At 41.1% G+C, this 20,000-nt stretch overlaps 1 protein-coding gene and 1 long non-coding RNA gene across 3 annotated transcripts in view; one reads left to right on the top strand and one right to left on the bottom strand.

Annotated features, from left to right (window-relative positions):
- Window positions 1-78, bottom strand: part of LOC137425550 (uncharacterized) — a 3,990-nt gene extending 3,912 nt beyond the window's left edge. Inside the window, exon 1 of the long non-coding RNA XR_010984140.2 lies at window positions 29-78. This is a non-coding gene — a long non-coding RNA (uncharacterized LOC137425550). The remainder of the gene's footprint in view (window positions 1-28) is intronic.
- Window positions 1-20,000, top strand: part of LOC137425547 (sodium- and chloride-dependent taurine transporter) — a 78,940-nt gene that overhangs the window by 588 nt on the left and 58,352 nt on the right. For both annotated transcript variants that reach the window (XM_068114091.2, XM_068114090.2), the window contains exons 2-6: window positions 350-484; window positions 871-1,123; window positions 1,348-1,480; window positions 5,599-5,733; window positions 5,845-5,948. In XM_068114091.2, coding sequence (XP_067970192.2) covers window positions 350-484; window positions 871-1,123; window positions 1,348-1,480; window positions 5,599-5,733; window positions 5,845-5,948 — 760 coding nt within the window. The remainder of the gene's footprint in view (window positions 1-349; window positions 485-870; window positions 1,124-1,347; window positions 1,481-5,598; window positions 5,734-5,844; window positions 5,949-20,000) is intronic.

Raw genomic sequence — 20,000 nt, 5'->3', positions numbered from 1 at the left:
CAAAAGTATCAATAAAAAGTTTTGTTACCTTTAAAAATAGTGCGCTGTCGCTGCTACGACCTATATGTTCGAGGTTTGGAAACTTGTTGTTCGATTGCAGAGGAAATCTTATCTGTACGAATAACTTGAATCGTGCATTTGCCAAGTTAGTTGTTTTGTTTTGGAGTCCTGAAAAAATGGGAGGATAGACCCGAGATAAAAACAACACTGATTGACAGGTCATGTTGCTAGAACGATGACGACCGATGAACTTGGACTTGTGTATAAATAAGTGACCTTTACCTGTACGCGATCTAGCTTCTGTCTGGTCCCTTGGTTCCATAAAAAGGTATTTGTTTCCTCTATCCAGGCGCATTTTTGATTCCCTACTGCATCTTCCTGCTGGGATGTGGCATTCCTTTGTTCTTCCTGGAGGTGGCGCTCGGACAGTTTACCGCGCAGGGCGGGATCTGCTGTTGGACCAAAATCTGCCCCTTGCTCACCGGTTAGTGTCCAGGGCGACTTTTGGCGCCTTTTTAATCCCTCGCTTGGTGCAAGGCAATGTGTGGCCTCGTCATTACAAGTGTGCAGCCGATGGGTCATTGCTCATTGGTGGGCCACCTCGCTGTCATCGCAAAGCAGCAAAATCAGTGGATCAGCCCGCATGTCTACTTTACCTTGATTGCAACTTGGGTTATATTTGGATGCTTGCTTGTATTGCTTTTGTATCGCCTGTCAAAAATGAAGCTTCTGCAATTGCTTTGTCCAGGGTAAGGATTCCCTGGTGTTTTGGGGGAGTTTGGTTTGTATGCCACCACCCTGCTGCTAATTGGTGGTGGTTCAATAATGACACATGCAATCGCTCAATGGTTGCCCTTCCACCAACTACAGGCATTGGATATGCTTCAGTCATAATCGTGTCCTTCATGAGCGTGAACTACATCATAATCCTCGCCTGGGCGCTCTACTACCTGGCGCACTCCTTCACCAACAATCTGCCCTGGTCGAACTGCAACAACACGTGGAACACGCAAGACTGCATGGAGGACATCCTGAGATACAACCTGACCACCCGATACCTCAACCAGACCAACGCCTCCTTAAGCCATCTCCGCCACGTCTCGCCCGTCATAGAGTTCTGGGAGTAAGGACTACGACGCTCACTGCGCATGCCCAGCACCACCGACCCTGCTGTCTGGACCATGATGCAATAAATATGGGCAAGATCTCCAGACTTCAGCGCTGCAGCTTTTCAATTCATTTACGCCACTTTACATTCCCAGTAATCTGGATTTCGTACCGTGTGTCATCTTTGAGTCGACTGTTTTGGAAGCTGTAGCGTGCCTTGCCGTGTCTTACTGTCTACAGACGAAAGGTGCTTGGTTTGACAAATGGAATAGACGAAGTGGGTGAGCTGAAATGGGACCTGATGCTATGCATGGTTGCTATGTGGGTCGTCGTCTTTTTCTGTATCTGGAAAGGTGTGAAGACTTCGGGAAAGGTAGGTAACGGTGAACAGATGCTGGGGGTCTAGTTTCAAAGGTGTCTGATTTTTTTGCATTCTTTTTTTTTACATTAAATGTTGAGACTTTATTTCCTTCTTGAGGTGCAGAAAGGTAAATAAGTACCTGACGGCTTTCTATAAGCAAAACAATTGAAACAAGAAAGAGCAAGCAGAGATTGCAGACCCTCGCCAGGACATGTTTTCAGTGGTTTTTAAGACTTTTGTGTTGAAACGAATATGGCGGCCGAACCGCGTGACCAATGACGTCATCGGGTTTTTTTCTCCATCAATTTATCCCTAGATGATGCTCAAGAAATTTCATCTTGATCGGATGACGTTTTGTACTTGTTGAATTATGACGTCATAATGGTGGCACGTATGACATCATCATTAACATATGTTATTCCACATGGAGAGCTCTTTACAATGAGCCATGTCTCAATTTTTTATATTCATTACTTTCGGAGATAAAGAGGTGCAATTTTTTTCGGTTTTTCCAAGGTGGTGGCCGAACCACGTGACCAATGACATCATTTTTTCCCCTCCAGAAATTTATCCCTAGATGATGCTCAAGAAATTTCATCTTGATCGGATGAAGTTTTGTACTTGTCGAATTATGATGTCATAATGGAAGCACCTATGACATCATTAACATGTTATTTCCCATGGAGAGTTTTTTTTACAATGATCCATGTCTCAATTTTTTCTATGCCGCACTTTCGGATATTTTTTGTCTGATATTTTTGTGCTATCACAAAATAGCAAATATGTTATCTATATATATATATATATATATACATATATATATATATATATATATATATATATATATATATATATATATGTGCAGTGTCTGTTTTGTCTTGTCTTGTGTTGTCTTGTCACTGAACTACTCCCTCAAACTTTTGTGAAATCGTACCAAACTTCTGGTATGCACCTATCTCTCCCGCCGGTATGTCCTAAGGGTATTCTTTTTGAAAAAAAATTCAATTTTTTTTTTGGGGAATTTTTGGAATTTTTTGGGGAACATTTTTTTTTGTTTCAATTTAAGTTTTCAACTTCAATTGTTTATAAAATGCAATATCACATATATTACAAATACATTTGTGCATTATGATTGCTTGAATTATGATTGGTGTAAACCATGACAAAACAGCAACTCAGGTACAGTCATTTATCTGTATATCTACACATCTGGGCAGTGTCTGTTGTCACTGAACTACTCCCTGAAACTTTTGTTTCCGTGGTTGTGAAGTGTTTTTAATAACGTGGTGGTGGTTTTGAATCACGTGGTGGTGAGGTATTTTGAATTATGTGATGGTGAGGTGCTTTTAAATCACGTGGTGGTGAGGTGTTTTTAATTATGTGGTGGTGAGGTGTTTTGAATTACTTGGTGGTGAGGTGTTTTGAATTACTTGGTGGTGAGGTGTTTTGAATTACTTGGTGGTGAGGTGTTTTGAATTACATGGTGGTGAGGTGTTTTAAATTATGTGGTGGTGAGGTGTTTTGAATTACGTGATGGTGAGGTGTTTTTAATTACTTGGTGGTGAGGTGTTTTAAATTACTTGGTGGTGAGGTGTTTTAAATTAGGTGGGGTGAGGTGTTTTAAATTACATGGGGGTGCGGTATATTAAATTACATGGGGGTGAGGTGTTTTGAATTACGTGGTGGTGAGGTGTTTTAAATTACTTGGTGGTGAGGTGTTTTAAATTGTGTTGTGGTGGTGAGGTGTAATCATCCTAAACTTCCAGGCTGCACCTACCCCTCCCGTATGTATGTGCTGAGGGGTTCTTTTTTGAATTTGATATATTTTTTCAACCTAAATTGCTTATTAAAATGTAAGATCACAAACACTACAAATACATTTGTGCAAAATAATTGTTTGTATTATGATTGATGTAAATCATGACAACACAGCAACTCAGGTAGCCTACAGTCCTTATCCTCAGCTAAAATAAGCCCGTCCCTCAGTAACAATGCATGGTGAGGCGTGCACAGCGAGCCGAGCCAAGCTAGTATATATATATGTACGTATATATATATATATATATATATATATATATATATATATATATATATATATATATATATATATATATATCTTACTATAATTCACCAAATGTCCGTCTGTCTGTCTGTCTGTTCGAAGATACCGTTAAAACTGCTGGACCAATCCCAAAGATATTTTGGGTGGATAATCCTGGGATTGCCAGGAGTAAAATAGGCTATTTAGTTTTCCCAATTTCAGCTTTAGTCTCCAGCATTCTCAGGTTTGGACTCCCGCATAACATTCGCGTTCGCATACCGTTCATTGTTCTCATTGTGACGATGTTGTTTTCCCGGGTGCCGCATAAACGGCTGCACCGATTGCTACACAGCTGCACCGATCGAACTCGGACAACAACAATCTTACATACTTACAATCCCACGAACCTTGAACCTTGAACGAATCCTTGAACTTACAATCCTACGAGATATGCGGAAAGGACGACCCAAAACCAATATAAACATCATTAAACATCATTCGTATATAAACATCATTAAAAGTAAATAATGACCTCGGCCAAAGTTCAAACGACATTTTATCTCAACATGATAGAATTCCACATAGCTATTTGGGCGGTGAATACGCTAACAGATCGCTGTCTCCATCGATTTTGCCAAGGCCGTAACAGCTATCGGCTCAAAATTATTTTAACTGTTGTTTTGGAAGTTTTTACAATGAAGGAAACATTAACAATGTTGTTAAAAGTTTATTTTGTGATTAATTGGAGTTATGTTGTTTGGAATGAAAATCGAGTTCAAGTGAATGACGACATGCCGTGATGGTTTCTACTTTCTGAACGTGAACTTCGCGGTTCGCCATATGCAGATTCGCCACGGTCCCACGATCGTTGTTTCTCTACATGAACGTACCCGTTTGTTTGCGAACGGGTACGTTTTTCATGGAAGTCCTTCACGAACTTGCTGTCCATGTCTGACATGCGACTGAAAGTGCTACAGGAATGTGGAATTTATTGGTTTCATGCTTTAGCATTCGCCGTATCTGCATTGCCTGTTTGCTTCTGGCCTCCCACCCGTGCGTTGCAAGGGGATCTCCCTAGTATGTATAATTACACTCGTGGAAACGTTACATTGGAGTTAAATTAAATTAAAGTGACTTGTATGAACGTAATTGTGGCTTTTTATGCCTCCGCCGACAATGTCGCCGGAGGCAATATGTTTTCGGGTTGTCCGTCAGTACGTCCATCCATCTGTCCGAACGTACGGGCTAAACCTCGTTTTCTCAGCAACCATATGTCCGATTGAGACAAAGCTTTCAGGGTAGGAGTGACACCCATGCAGAATGTCTTTGTGATAATTGTGACGTTATAGGTCACGCGGTATGATGGCCATCTTGAATTAAAAGCAGATAATAAAAAAATTATTTCTTGGAAACCTCTGAATGGAAAAATTTGAAACTTGCCACATTGTCAAGTACTCCCAATGGGGAACAAAAGCGTGATAATGATGACATCATATGTGAAGTGGTATACCAGCCAAAAATGTTTTAATCTAATTCCTCATCCTAAAAATCTGAAATTGCATGCATATGATCTATGACCCATTTGTATTGAAATATTAAACTTATGACATCATAGGTCACATGGTTTAGCAGCATATTGGATTGAAGGAAAATATTAAATAATTATATTTCTGAAACAGCTCACCCTATCAATGCGAAATTTTACAAATATTGTCTAACAGCACTGTTGCATATCGTTTGAAAATTATGATGTCATAGGTCACGTGGTTTGGCAGCCATCTTGGATAGAAAAACGAACCTTATCCGATGACGAAACTTCACAAACGTGATCCCCTACCTATACATATGCAGAGTGATGGCATCTACCCAGTGTGGTACTATGCGGAGGCATATTTGCGACACAGTCACATTGTTCTAATTTATTTTTATTTTTAGTTGTGAAATGCAGCAGAGTTTTACGAAGTAGTTTTCAATTTTTCCACATTTTGTTATTTCCATCATCGTGGTTTCATGTCTGTGCTGGTATTGCTCATATGTTGCCTAATTTCCCAAGTGCTCATTTTAAAACTATCACCTATCTCCCATTTAGGTCGTCTACTTCACAGCCACCTTCCCCTTATTTATGATTCTTGTCCTCCTAATCCGTGGAGTGACCCTTCCCGGAGCTGCGGAGGGAATAAAGTACTACCTCTACCCCGATACAAGCCGGTTAGCAGATCCACAGGTGCTGATACATATTCAAAAATAGACATTTTGAAGTTTATTTTAATTGTCTGTGATGTTTGTTTGTTTTTTCCAAGTATATGTCATGGTGTTGATATACAACTGTATGCAGGTATGGATTGAAGCTGGCACACAAATATTTTACTCTTATGCTGTTTGCATTGCGGTCCTGCCTTCATTGGGAAGTTACAACAAGTATAATTTCAACTGCTACAGGTGCGGACCCTTCTAAAACTAGGAAAAAAAAGCATCTTTGCTTAAATATTACGAACAAGGGGTGCAGGCCACAGTTATTTTTTGATGTGTTGAGTGTATTGTTGGTGTTTCTCAAAATTTTCTTCATCAGATAAGGATTGTACAGATGTCCTCGTCTTCCATAATTTCATGGATCTCTATTTTCTTTGCCTCATAGTTTAAAAAATTGATCTGTAAAAAGGGCAGATTTATTTATATATTTAATTTCCATCTTCCTGCCTTCCACTGAAAAGCCTGGTGTTGGCTTAGTGGTTAGGGTACCGGCTTGGGATCCTAGGATCCTGGGTTCGAATCCCTGTCGATCGCTGAATTAACGCCAGGGGGGTTGACTCAGCCTGTCATCCTTCCGAGGTCGGCAAATTGAGCACCAGTTCACTGGTAATTCCCTGTGTGTCGCAAGAGTCGACTAACAGGGTTGGTGGTAGGAAGGGCATCTGGCCGTAAAACATTGCTTCAAAAAGGGGACCATGGTGCCCGAAAAAGGCCAACCCCTGCTCTGCAGGGAAAAATGGCCTCTAAAGGTGGTTCTTCTTCTTTTCTGCCTTTCACTGAAACCAAGAGGATAGCAACTGGGCTTGTTTAGGGTTGACTTCCAATCCATTTAAATGGGGTTTTTTGTATACCTATATATAGTTGAGGCCCGTGGAACAGCTAGAGTGTACTGAACTTAACAGACCAAAAATGTTTTCATCGAATACCTTATCCGAAAAATCTGAAATTGCATTGCTAAAAATCCTAAAAATCAGGACGTAACAGACAAGAAAGAACAGAACGCAAAACATGCATGCATAGGGTGGTTTAAAAATAGTTTGTCTTCAGATTTGTTTTCCATGTGCAGACTAATAACATTTTAACTCCTTCCCCCTCCCTCTCTTTTCCCCAACCCCAACTTCTTAATTTCAACTGGCATGCTTGATGAGGAATTTTCTCTCCAAAAAATAAAAGCGTGGATTTTTGGTATGCTCCTCCTCATAAAACAAGCATTTCCCCCTTGCTGCTACAAGTCATTAAAAAACTAAATTTCAAACATAGGGGAAACTGTGGTGCATTGGAACAGTGGGTGGAATGGGAAATGCCCTCTTGCAGCAATTCTCAGCCAATGATAATTTTTACCATTACAAGGGAATACAAAGAACTTGGATGGAGGAGAAGATCATTTACCCATCATGCCTGTGCTTTATTCTTTCATTTCGTCTACCAAGTTATTTACTTTGTTCCACGAAAGGGGTGGGGTGTTGTTGTTGTGTTGCTTATTTTAATTTTTTTAGTGTTTTTTTTTTAATAGGGTGGGGTGTTATGTGGAGAGGGGGAGAAAACATTGGGGCAGGCACAGAGTCATCACCAGGGTGCAATTCCCCCCTCACCCTTCCTACATGCCACTGAGTGTAGCAGTTAGCTCACATTCCCACTTCTTCTTCAATCACTGAAAGCCTTAAAACAAGCATTTTTAGGGTTAAATGGACACTCATTTTTGTTCCCAAGTAATTCAATTATCAGATTTCCAACCAAGTACAGCACATCAATTACTCTATTAGCTTTCCAACAATACAAATTTTATGCCTTCGCCGACGAAGTCGAGTTGTGATAGGTTTTCGTTGTCATGATAACTTAAGAATGGCTGAAGAGAACTCAGTCAAACTTCGTCCAAGTATGTACAATGATGCAAAGATAAACTGATTAGATTATGAGATCATGGGGTCAAAGGTCAGAGGTCCTATTAGGTAAACATTCTGTTACTGCTCTAACTTGTGAACCAGTGATGGGATTTTGACCAAACCTGGGATAAGTATATTTTATGATGCAAAGATGCAACTAATTTCGGTGTCAAAGGTCAGAGGTCATGTCAGGTAAAAATGTGATACTTGAGAACAGCTGAAGGGATTTAAATCAAACTTGGTACAAGTATTATTATGATGTAATAATGTGGGTAGAGCAATTCGGTCGACGTCGCGAGTCGAAGAGTGTTGTTCTAGATAGTATTCTCCCACAGCAAGAACAAAGTATTCGGCAAAACCTCTTTAATGAGCTAGTGGAGCATGTCAGTATGTGGATAGCGAGGGGATACATGACATTTAAGAGCACCATTTCAGATATAGAATGAGTCACAATAACTTTGCATTTTTTGGTCACAGGTAATATAGTACTGTGTTGCAATTTAAAAAATGCATCGACTCTAACCACGCATACAGACACAATGCACACAACACATACACCCATATACATCACATACAGGTAGTGGACAAAACATGGAAAAACATGGGTAAATGAGGGACACCAAACAACGACTTCCACACAGGTGTGGCCCATGTGTTAATTAAACCAATAACATCCCAGCATGCTTAGGGTCATGTATAAAGATGCTGCCCAGGCCTGGTTGCCTATAATTATGGCTGGCATGGCTGCAAGAGGAGACCATCCAATCCCCCATCCACAGAGCACATGTGGTCGCCCAATTATTTGATGAGCATGACACTGATCTTATCCATATGTCATGGCCATATCAGTTACCAGATTTGAGCCCAATCGAGCAGTTTCTGGAGTATTCTGGAATAACACTTGAGACAGCGTTTTCCACCTCCATCAAACAGGTGTGAGTTGATTGACTTTCTAGTGCAAGAATGGTGCCGCATCCCTCATGCAGAATTTCAGAAGCTGGTGGACTCTATGCCACGGCATATACAGGCCGGACTGGCTGCATGTTGTGGCCCAATGCCTTATTAAGTGACTTTACATTGGTGTTTGCAATTTTTTTGGCCACTACCTGAATATACCCACAATATCATATGCACACACCCAGGAAGTATACAGTCGTGGCCAAAAATATTGGCACACTTGCACTTTTTTCAAATAACTCACAATTTTCTATAAAAATAAATTGACATTGACGAAAGTATTTGGTCTCCACAATTCTTTATTTCATCGTTAATATTACATAACCTTTTTTTTATTCAGAACTTAATATATACTTTTAAATTAGAAGATAGAATGAAATGGCATTGACAAAATTATTGACACCCAAGACTTAATATTTGGTAGCAAAGCTTTTGGACAAAATAACTGCAGTGAAGCGCTTCCTTTAGCCATGAATAAGCTTCCTACACCTCTCTACTGGTGGTTTGGTCCACTCTTGTTGTGCAAACTGCTCCAGTTCTCCCAGATTTGAAGGGTGCCTTCTCCCACCTGCTGTTTTCAGATCTCCCCACAGGTGTTTAATGGGATTTAGATCTGGACTCATTGCTGGCCACTTCAGAATAGTCCAGCGTTTTGTCTTGAACCATCCCTGGGTGCTTTCTGAAGTGTGTTTGGGGTCATTGTCCTGCTGTGAGACCGATGACCTTCGACAGAGACCCAGCTTTCTGACACTGGGTTGAACATTGAGCTACAAAAAGCCTTGGTAATCTCCTGATTTCATGATTCCATGCACACATTCAAGGCACCCAGTGCCAGAGGCAGCCCAGAAACCCCAAAACATCACTGAACCTCTTTCATGTTTGACTGTAGGGAAGGTGTTCTTTTCTTTGAAGGCTTCATTTTGTTTTCTGTAAACATAGAGATGATGAGCTTCCCCAAAAAACTCTAATTTGGTCTCATCTGTCCACAGGACATTCTCCCAGAAGGATTTTGGCTTGTTCAGGTGTGTTTTGGCAAACTACAGTTGGGCGTTCTCAGCAGTGGGGTCCTTCGGGGTCTCCCACCATAGAACCTCCTTTCATTGAGTTGGCGACGGATGGTGCGAGCTGAAACTGTCGTACCTTGTGTCTGAAGTTCAGCAGTTGATCGAGGTGCTTTCTCCACCATTCGAACAATCCTTTGCTGCAATCTACGATCAAGTCTTGTGGTCACGTCCAGGGAGGTTGGCTACAGTGCCATGGGCCTTAAACTTCCTGATAACATTGCGTATGGTGGACACAGGAACATCAAGGTTTCTGGAGATGGAATTGTAGCTTTGAGATTGTCCATGCTTGGCTACAATCTTGTGTCTGTCCTCCTTCGAGAATTCTCTGGTTTTCTTTCTTTTCGCCATGCTCAATACAGTACAAACAGTGACACAAACCAGCAGAATGACTCCTTTTCTCCATTCAAACCAGGTGAATGAGTGATTTTTATATTGCAGGCACCTGCAACTCACCACAGGTGAGTTCAATTCCAAAGTAAAAGAGAATCACCTGCTTGAAATGTAATTATTTCTAACAACTTCTAAAAGGTGCCAATAATATTTTCCCGGGCATTTTAGGATCTCTGTCTGGAATAAGCTAAGATTTAGTAATTTTTTTCAGCTTTTTTTGTTTTGTTCCACTGCAAACCAAAGAAATACAAATGTGGATACCAAAATTTTTTTAATTTCAACAATTTTCTGGAAGAAATGCCTCATTATCTGAAAAAAGTGCAAGGGTGCCAATTTTTTGTCCACAACTGTGTGTCAATGTAATTCAAAGGCAGAGACTTTGTTATTAAAGTTTATGTAATCACAATGTACCTAGAATGGCACTATTTTATTGTTTCTGAAATTTGCTAAATACTTAAGGAATTTCAGGTCAAGCTCAGGCTATTATATTAAAATTGCAACCTTGACCTTTGACCTTTTGTTCTTAATACAAACAAATCGGCTTCTGGCTTTTGATTGGTGAACCAAATCAGTGACAACATGCAAATTCTTAAAATTTCTGGTAAATCTGGTGAAAATTGATAATTTTATACAATTGTTTTATTTGACCTTTTGTTTTGACCTTTTATTTGACCTTTTGTTTAAAAAAACAAAAAACAATTGGTTTCTAGCTTTTGATAGTTGAATCAATCAGTGACCCAATATGCAAATTGTTTAAATTTCAAGTCAATCAGATGAAAATTGATGATTTTATGCAAACTTGACCTTCGACCTTTTGATATTTAAAAAAACACAATTGACTTCTACCTTTTGATTGGTGAACCAATTCAATGACCCAATAAGCAAATTCTTTAAAGTTTAGGTCAATCTAAAGAAAATAGATGATTTTAGGTGATGCTGACCTTCGACGAAATTGTTAATTTGTCTTCTCCATATTACGATAATAAAGCTTTGTCGAAACTTTGATGACAAAGCTCAAATGGTAAATTAAAATTTCAGGTTAATTGGATGAAAATGGATGATTTTAACTGATTCTGACCTTTAACCTTTTGCCAAAATTATTATTTTGGCTTCTCCATACTCTCATAATAAAGCTTTTTTGAAAATTTGATGACAAAAGCTCAAATGGTAAAAACGTTATGGCCCGGACAGAAACTCAAACACACACACACACACACACACACACACACACACACACACACACACACACACACACACATGTGATTGCAAAACCCCATTTCCAGCTGCGTGGGTGACAGGCTAATAAGCTTGCCATCTCACTTTCATCATTAACACTAAGCCTGCTCAATCCCTCAAACCAAGAGGTGGAGGTACGATCCGTATTGTCCATCCCCATGCGCTCATTCTTCCCCATATCCATTATTTTTCCAAGTTTCCTCTATTTTATCCCTCAACCCTGCTGCTGGTGTGTTTTCACCCCAGAATCTAAGGGGGTTTACCGGGGTCAAAGTGGGTCCAGGTTTGACCCCCCCCCCCCAAAATAGGTCTTTGCTTTCTTTTCTTAAACTACAAACACAATTTGGATGAAACTTGACCATAAGTCCATAACCTTCACCACCCATGCTGTACCAAAGTTTGTTCACGGCATTAAAAAAAATTTCCCCTTTAGGGGTCTACGGGGGGTTTCCCTTCAAAATAGGTATTTGCTTTCTTCTCAGAAACTACACACACGATTTCGATGAAACTCGACCACAACCTTCACCACCCGTGATGTACTAATAACTAACGTATGTTCACGGCATTTAAAAATCTGTTCCTTTAGGGCCATGGTTCTTAACCTGGGTTCTACCGAACCCCAGGGGTTCAGTGAGCCAGTCTCAGGGGTTCGGCGGAGGTCCTCCAAAACGCATTGCAATTTTTTTTTTTGTTTGTTTTTAGTTTTGTATCAATTTTGAATCTAAGTGAAATTACGCTTATCATTAATATTATTATTATTTTGCTATGTATGTTACGAACGAATGGAAATGTTATTGGTAATTGTATTCCCATCCCATTCATGGTTTCTCTGGTCTGTGTTTAAGATAAGTTGTTTCACACTGACTGTAGTAAGTTGAATCAATGAGCAACTTGCTAATTATTCTGTTGATGGTGCTTACTTGCTTACTTACTTACTGGATTTTGGACTTTGCAGGTGTTCGGAAATTCCAGTGAATAGCCTCGATTAACTTGCCGTGTGCCATGCGTCATTGGTCGCGCCTTACTTTGGAGTTACTGATTAATTGAAAAGTAAGTTGGAAATGTTTGTGGATATGCAGGGTGGCTTCAGAGTTATATTAAAGTCAAAAGTGGATGGTGATTATAAAATATGATTGAATTACTCAGAAAATTAGGTGGAGGTGATATAACTCCTTTGGTCGCAATTCAAAACTAACAATTCGCAGTTTTCTATGTAATATTATAATGGGATTTGAGGTGACAGAGTTGAGTAGATAATATATCCCATCATCGTAACTATAAGTTATGTTATCTTCGTTAAAATTTCTCAGTTTTCAGAGGGGTACTGATTATATTTAAGCATGTTCATTTTTTTTATTTTTGTCATATAATTATTTGCCTGAACTCAATTAAGATCAGTTTGTTACTTTTTTTTTTCGCAGTATGTCGAGCAAAAAAAGGAAGTGGTCAGAGGATTACGTGCGGTACGGGTTCATGTGTTTGACGGAACGGGACGGAAGTCATCGTCCTCAATGCATGCTTTGCAATGTCAAGTTGAGCAACTCCAGCCTAGCACCAGCAAAACTACGGGAACACTTCAAAAAACTGCACGGCAAGGGGCAGTACAAAGACGCAACGCTGGATGAATTCAAATTGAAGAGAGTCCGATTCGACGCAAGTGCTACCTTTCCCACTCTCAGCTTCGTTCCAATTGACAAACCGATCCTCACCGCGTCGATGAAGTTGCGTACCTGATCGCAAAGCAGGGCAAACTGCACACCATTGGCAAGACACTCATCAAAACGGCCGCGTTGAAGATGGCCAACATCATGCTGGGAAAAGCTGCTGAAAACAAGTTCTCTCTCGTTCCACTCTCAAATGACACCATCAGATGCAGAATCGACGACATGAGCGACGACATCCTCGCCCAGGTAGTTGCAGATTTAGTCGCGAGTCCGACGAAATTCAGCCTTCAACTCGACGAGACCACCGACGTTTCGAATTTGAGCCAGCTCTTCTTATTTGTGCGTTATGTCAAAGGAGACGAGATCAAAGAAGACTTTCTGTTCTGCAAGCCTCTCACAACAACGACGAAGGCAGCTGATGTGAAGAAGCTTGTGGACGACTTCTTCAGAAGCAACGGCCTCTCATGGAACATGGTGTCTGCAGTTTGCTCGGACGGATCTCCAGCCATGCTGGGATGCAACTCCGGTTTTGGAGCACTGGTGAAGGCCGATGCACCACACATCATCGTCACGCACTGGGTCCTGCACAGACACGCACTGGCATCAAAAACCCTGCCTCCAAAACTGGCCAATGTTCTGAAAATCGTCGTTGAAACTGTGAATTACGTGCGAAGCCGTGCTCTGAATCATAACATCTTCAAAGAGCTGTGCAATGAAATCGGCTCTGAATTCGAAGTCCTTCTCTACCACTCTAACGTTCGATGGTTATCACGAGGGAAGGTAGTGAGCCGTGTTTTTGCCTTGCGTGTAGAATTAGTCCTGTTTTTGCCAGAACACCAGCATTGCCATGCAACGCACTTCCAAGAGTCAGAGTTCATCCTCGCCTTGGCGTACTTGGCTGACATCTTCGACGCACTCAATCATCTCAATTGCCAGATGCAGGGTGGTGGAGTGAATGTCATCGAATCTGAAGAAAAGCTGAGCGCTTTCCGAAAGAAGTTACCGTTGTGGAGGCGGCGAACAGAGAACGACAACTTCGCGAACTTTTCGCTACTGGACGAGTGCGTGAGCGGGATCGAAGATGAGTCTGAAGTTGGAGGCACTGCTGTACCGGGGGAGTTGAAGCAAGCGATTTCCACGCACTTGGATGAGCTGGGAAAGTCATTTGATGGCTACTTCCCCGACCAAGAGCAATACCCAGCATGGGTGCGGCAGCCGTTTACTTTCGACATTGCAATGGCAGATGTCAACGACCAATACCTCGACGACCTCATCAAACTTCAGCAGAGCCAGACTCAACAACAACTCTTCGGCACAACAACGCTCTCAACGTTTTTGTGCCGCCAAATGGAAGGGTATCCTCACATCGCTAAAATTGCCTTGAGATCCTCACGCCGTTCGTTACAATGTACACTACCGGTCAAAAGTTTTAGAACACCTCGATTTTTCCAGTTTTTATTGAAATTTACGCAGTTTAATGTCTCAAGGTACTCTGAAATTGAGCATAGAACAAATAAACAATTGGAGATAAAAAAAAGAAATCATAGAATCATTTTGTTTAACAAAATGTAATTTTAATTTTTGACTCAGCAAAGTAGCCCCTTTTGCAGATATAACCGCCGAACACACTCGTGGCATTCTTTCTACAATGGAAATCAAATATTGTTCGGGAAGTTCTTCCCAACACCTTTGCAGAGGTTCCCACAAATGTGTTGCACTTGTAGGTTGCTTTGCTTTCACCCTTCTGTCCAGTTCATCCAAAACCAGCTCGATGGGGTTTAAGTCAGGAGACTGTGCTCGCCATTCCATGATTTGAAGCCTCCCGTCTTGTTCTTTTCCTCGAAGGTAGTTTTGACATAGCCTGGAGGTGTGTTTAGGGTCATTATATTGCTGTAGGATGAACCCCTGATCAACTAGACGTATACCAGAGGGTCTTGCATGGCGCTGCAAAATGCTGTGGTAGCCCTTTTGGTTCCGGGTGCCAGTCACTCTGTGCAAGTCGCCGACTCTGGATCCAGCAAAAGAGTCCCAGACCATCACGCTTCCTCCTCCATGTTTGACAGTTGGTGTCACACACTGAGGAACCATCCTTTCGCCTACTTGACAGCGTACAAAAACCCTGCGCGATGAACCAAAGATTGCAAATTTTGATTCATCGGTCCATAAGACCTTCTTCCAGTCTTCAGTAGTCCACTGGTGGTGCTTCATGCCCCAGGAAAGCCTCTTTTTCTTATTTTGCCATCTTAGCAATGGTTTTCTTACTGCCACTCGACCGTTCAAACCTGCAGCTCGAAGTCTTCTCTTCACAGTTGAAACTGAGACTTGCTTACTTTGATCAGTGTTAAGCTGTGCTTGAAGCTGTTGTCCTGTGAGCCGCCTATCACGCAAGCTGTTGACTCTCAGAAACTTGTCTTCTGATTCTGTTGTGGCTTTGGGTCTGCCAGACCTCTTCCTGTCAGAGTTTCCTCCAGTTTCCAATATACTACTTCCTGCAGTGCAATATTGTCCAAATAATGCTTCAGAGGGTGTAATAACAGTCTGTTCCAATACTGCTTTTATACAGACAGGGGGTTTGTGATCAAGTAATCAGCAGAGGTTGGAACACCTGTAGGAATTGTTTGCATCAACTTTCAAGGCTTAATTTACTTACATTGCTGCAGAACAGCTGTAAGTTGTTAACCCATTACTTGTTCCCTGAAGAAGGCCTTTTTATACAATATAACTGTGCAATTTACATTATTTTTCCGTTTTTCCTAACCTAAACTCCTTTTTTTTAAACCTCGAGCAGTTTACTGCTTACCTTGGTACCATTTCAGGTTATTCACTGGACTTGAATTGCTTAAATTTTAAGAAAAACTGGAAAAATTGAGGTGTTCTAAAACTTTTGACCGGTAGTGTATCTCTGCGAGCATGCGTTTTCGAAACTGGTGGACATCAAAACAAAGAAAAGGAGCAGGCTTGCATGCGAAAATGATTTGAGGGTGGCCCTTGCCAAAACAAAACGACGCATTTCCCAGATTGCCTCCCGAAAAGAAGAACAGAAAACCATTAAGATGCAATTCTTCTTAATTTTTTGGTCAAATTTGAGGGGTTCCGCGAGAGTTCGGTGGGTTTCGTTCGGGTTCGGCGCCTTTAAAAAGGTTAAGAACCACTGCTTTAGGGGACTGGGGGGGGGGGGGTGGTTGCCTTCCAAAATTGGTATTTGCTTTCTTCTAAGAAACTACACCACAACCTTTATCACCCATGATGTACCAATGTTTGTTCAAGGTTTTAGAAAATGTGGGGTCTTAGGAGGTATATGGGGCTGGAGGAGGGGGGGTTGCCCCCCATAATAGGTATTTTTTTGTTAGTTTGTTTGTTTAAAGTCTTATGATTATGTTAATATGATTCTACAAGCTGCCCTGTCTTCTAGCAACCATTGAAATTGGTTTAAAATACCCTTAGTTGGTGCAGTATACTGTTTATTCCACCAGGTGAGCGCCAGGGGTATTTAGGCTAGTGGCCAAATGAGGTTTTGGTGGCATACCCCTACCCAAGGTAGAACAAGTCACACCCTATTTTTTCTTGAAGAGGGATGTTTGGGGAGTTAGAAAATCATGGTTGTGAACCTGAGATCATTGCACAACATTTTGAAAATCACGTTTACATATGTACCACTGCAGACTGCAAAAATGGATTTAATCGCCACAGATTTTGGCTCATATTGGCTCATATATTTGTTAATACTGGTGCTACAAACACAAATTTGGTACCAAAATGTGCGGCATGATGACATATATATCTGTAAAAACCATTTGTGATGTAAGAAAGGCTTTTGTGTGACCTACAGGCAAAAATAGTGGAATTTTACTCAACAAATCAGCTTCAGGTTTACCAATAAATATCAACAAAAACATTAACTACTTCAAAATTATTGGACTTGCAGTCATACTTGTTACATCAACATAATCCAAGTTTATTTACCCTTTGAAAAATATATCTAATGATATAATTGTCACTGAAATGATATAGTTATAACTGAAATCATATGTCGCCGCACTAATGCTGACCGATAGAAATCCCGAAGCAGATATGCAACATGAAGAATTGACTTAAGATTCTGACACAATTGTGAAAGTGACTTTTATAGACATCATGTTGATATAAGCTATTTCACATATGACGATAATGAATTCATAACATGCACTGTAACCTATGTACATCTATTACATGAAGTAATACATGCAATACATTTTAAAATTCAGTCACGCTCTTCATCAGTGCTGTCGTCAAAGACAACAGAATCATCAACATTTGGACAATCGTCTGCACTACACGAGCAGAATTCAGTGCAGGTCAGTCCTGCAGAGATACAATGACATGTTCTGCTCTGCCTACAGTCATCGTCGGTGCAGTAGAGATGCGTGAGATCTCGAACCTCCCTTGGGGCTGCATCCTTTTGGAACATGACAGGCTCAAGTTTGTTGTCTCTGACCTGCCATCCATTACCATCGGGGTTCCAAAGTAAAGGCTTCGCTACATGGCTGTGGGTCCATATCACCATCTGGTAATTTGCTCGCTTCAGATGTTGTTCGAAAGCATCGTCTGTTGGTGGGAAGAGAGATGCTGGTTTGTCACTTGTGCAGGCATAAACATAACGAAGTTGGTCGAGTGTGTGACTTGACTTTGAACCATACAACGACAGAGCATATTTTGTGGCAGTGCTGACGACATTGGTTGTATCTCTGGTTTGGCCTAACCGTGACAGTGGTGCCAAGTGTGCAATGTTTTGCTTGAGTTTCGAATATGCAGTGCGTTTCCCGACTTTGAACAGCGAGGAGGTTGTGTCACAGCCACTTATAGCATGTGATGCTGGCAAGCAACTTGACGTATCCTGACCGATGTCGTCCGTTATTCTGTTGACAGGAATGAATCTCTGATGATTCGTTGTTTTTGTACAGTGACCTGCATTCATGTACACTTTGGTGTCCCCAAACATGCCTTTCCCACAGTAATAGATGAGTAGGACCAACACGTCAGTGTCATCACATCGTACAATGACCCTTGAGTGTGCTCTGGCGAGATGGATAGCATGTAGCAGGAGCCGTGTGTCAGCCTCCTCATGTGTGCTGAACAATTCAGGTAGTTCCCGGATGCCTCTATGATCCACAACTTTAACTAGCAGGCCATCGTTAAAGCCTCCTGCCAGTGTGACAGATTGGTTTTCCTCAAGCTGCAATTGGGCGGCTACTGTCAAGTAACAGCAGAGGAAATCGGCAAGCGCTGATTTGTTTGTGGTGTTCTTCAGGAACTTCCTGTAGTTTGGAACTGTGCGTTGTCCATCGATGACATATCTGGGTGTTGACTCTCCACCAGTGCGACGTTCTCTTTCCAGCTGCTTGATAGAGAGTGGTACATCATACCTGTCAAAAACCAATGTAACTGATGTCACACCTTGGTTACTAGCAAGCAGTGACTGAATCTTCTGCATTATGGTACGTCTGAGATCGTCAAATGTGTCAAACTGGGCTTCATCAAGTGCCTGAAGTAGTGCCATCCCATCAATGACATAAGCAGTATCATGTTGGTCAGAGGGTTCGAGCACCTGGACTTCCTCGCAATTAGCTTCTAACTTCTTTGCCAGATCCGCCTTGTTGGTTTTTCGCATTGTCCCATCATTGTTGAAGAGGGACGGTGGCACAGGAGCCAATTCATGTGTCAGGACTTGTTCCAGACTGACATCGCGTTTCTTTGAGACAGCAAGCAGCCGCCGGAAAAGTACTTCTGAATCCACCATCAATTTATCTCGTTTGTTGGTTTTCATGGGTTTTGACATGTCCGCAAACGTTGGTGTCTTTGTTCGTGAGTCTGTTTCCCAGAAACTCTTGGTTTGGTCAGCAAGAAGTCGCTTTTCGATAAAACTTTTGTTGCATTTCTGGGCGTCTGTTAAGAAATGTCCAAGTCCGTTTGATACTTCTTGTGAAGCAACCTGGCCTGTGGCGATGTTGACCAATTCGTCAGGTACAGTACATAGCGTCAAACGGATTTTGTGCGTTTGATACAAATTCCGTGATCTTGGTAACATCTTGTTCATCCCTTACCATCCTCGTCTTTCCATGCTCAGCGTGGTTTGTGGAAGCTACTTCAGTGTCCCCATCACAGAGTTCTTTAAAAGCCTCTGTATATTGTGCTGTGACATGTCGAGTGACCATCCATCTGGTAAGGGCACCTTTCCTCAAGGTAAACCCGATGACACCTCCCTGGCTCTTCCCCTCACGGTTAATTGTTTGTTCAAGTGCTTGGTCACTAGCAACAGCATTGAACCGGCGCAAAGACCTACGGACCACAAATCCACCTTCCTGCAGATATTGATAGGATTTTGGGTGCAATTCCCGAAGTGATAGCATATCATTCAAATATCCTGGCAAATATTTGGCATAATTTCCTCTGTCTGCAGCTCGGCACCAGGGTATGTTGGGTTCTTTACAACTTCTTGCTTTTTAGGGTTGAGGGGTTTAAAGCATATGATGCAGTGGTCAGTGTCAATTTTACGACGCTTCACAACAGGTGGTTCCAGATCCATAATTGCAGATCAATTGTCAGCACAAGCATCTGAAATGAAATAATTAAAGATAAGTATATATCAGTAGTTTTAGAAAAAGGCAATCAAGCTCAAAATTGATTTTCTGCAACTGGATTTAAAATCATTCTTGTTTGGTTAATGCATATACATGTATTATAAATTAATCAGTCGGTTACTTTTAGGGTGGGTGACATATGGTTTCGGTAATAACTCTATTAATTCAACTGATTTATCTTTATGAGTTATATTTCTAAAAAGGAGAATGATAGAGGGTTATTTTGATGTAATATGTAGTAATACAACTCAAATACTTATGAAGAAATTAATTGTTTAGTTGATATTTATTGGTAAACCCGAAGCTGATTTATTGCGCAAAATTCCACTATTTTTGCCTGCAGGTCACACAAAAGCCTTTGTTACATCACAAATGGTTTTTACACATATATATATATATATATATATATATATATATATATATATATATA

This window comes from Myxine glutinosa, chromosome 4 (genome assembly GCF_964187855.1).
Source record: "Myxine glutinosa chromosome 4, kmMyxGlut1.1, whole genome shotgun sequence".
NCBI lineage: Eukaryota > Metazoa > Chordata > Myxini > Myxiniformes > Myxinidae > Myxine > Myxine glutinosa.
Note: the sequence above shows the minus strand (reverse complement) of the source record. Positions and strands in the feature narration are given on the sequence as shown.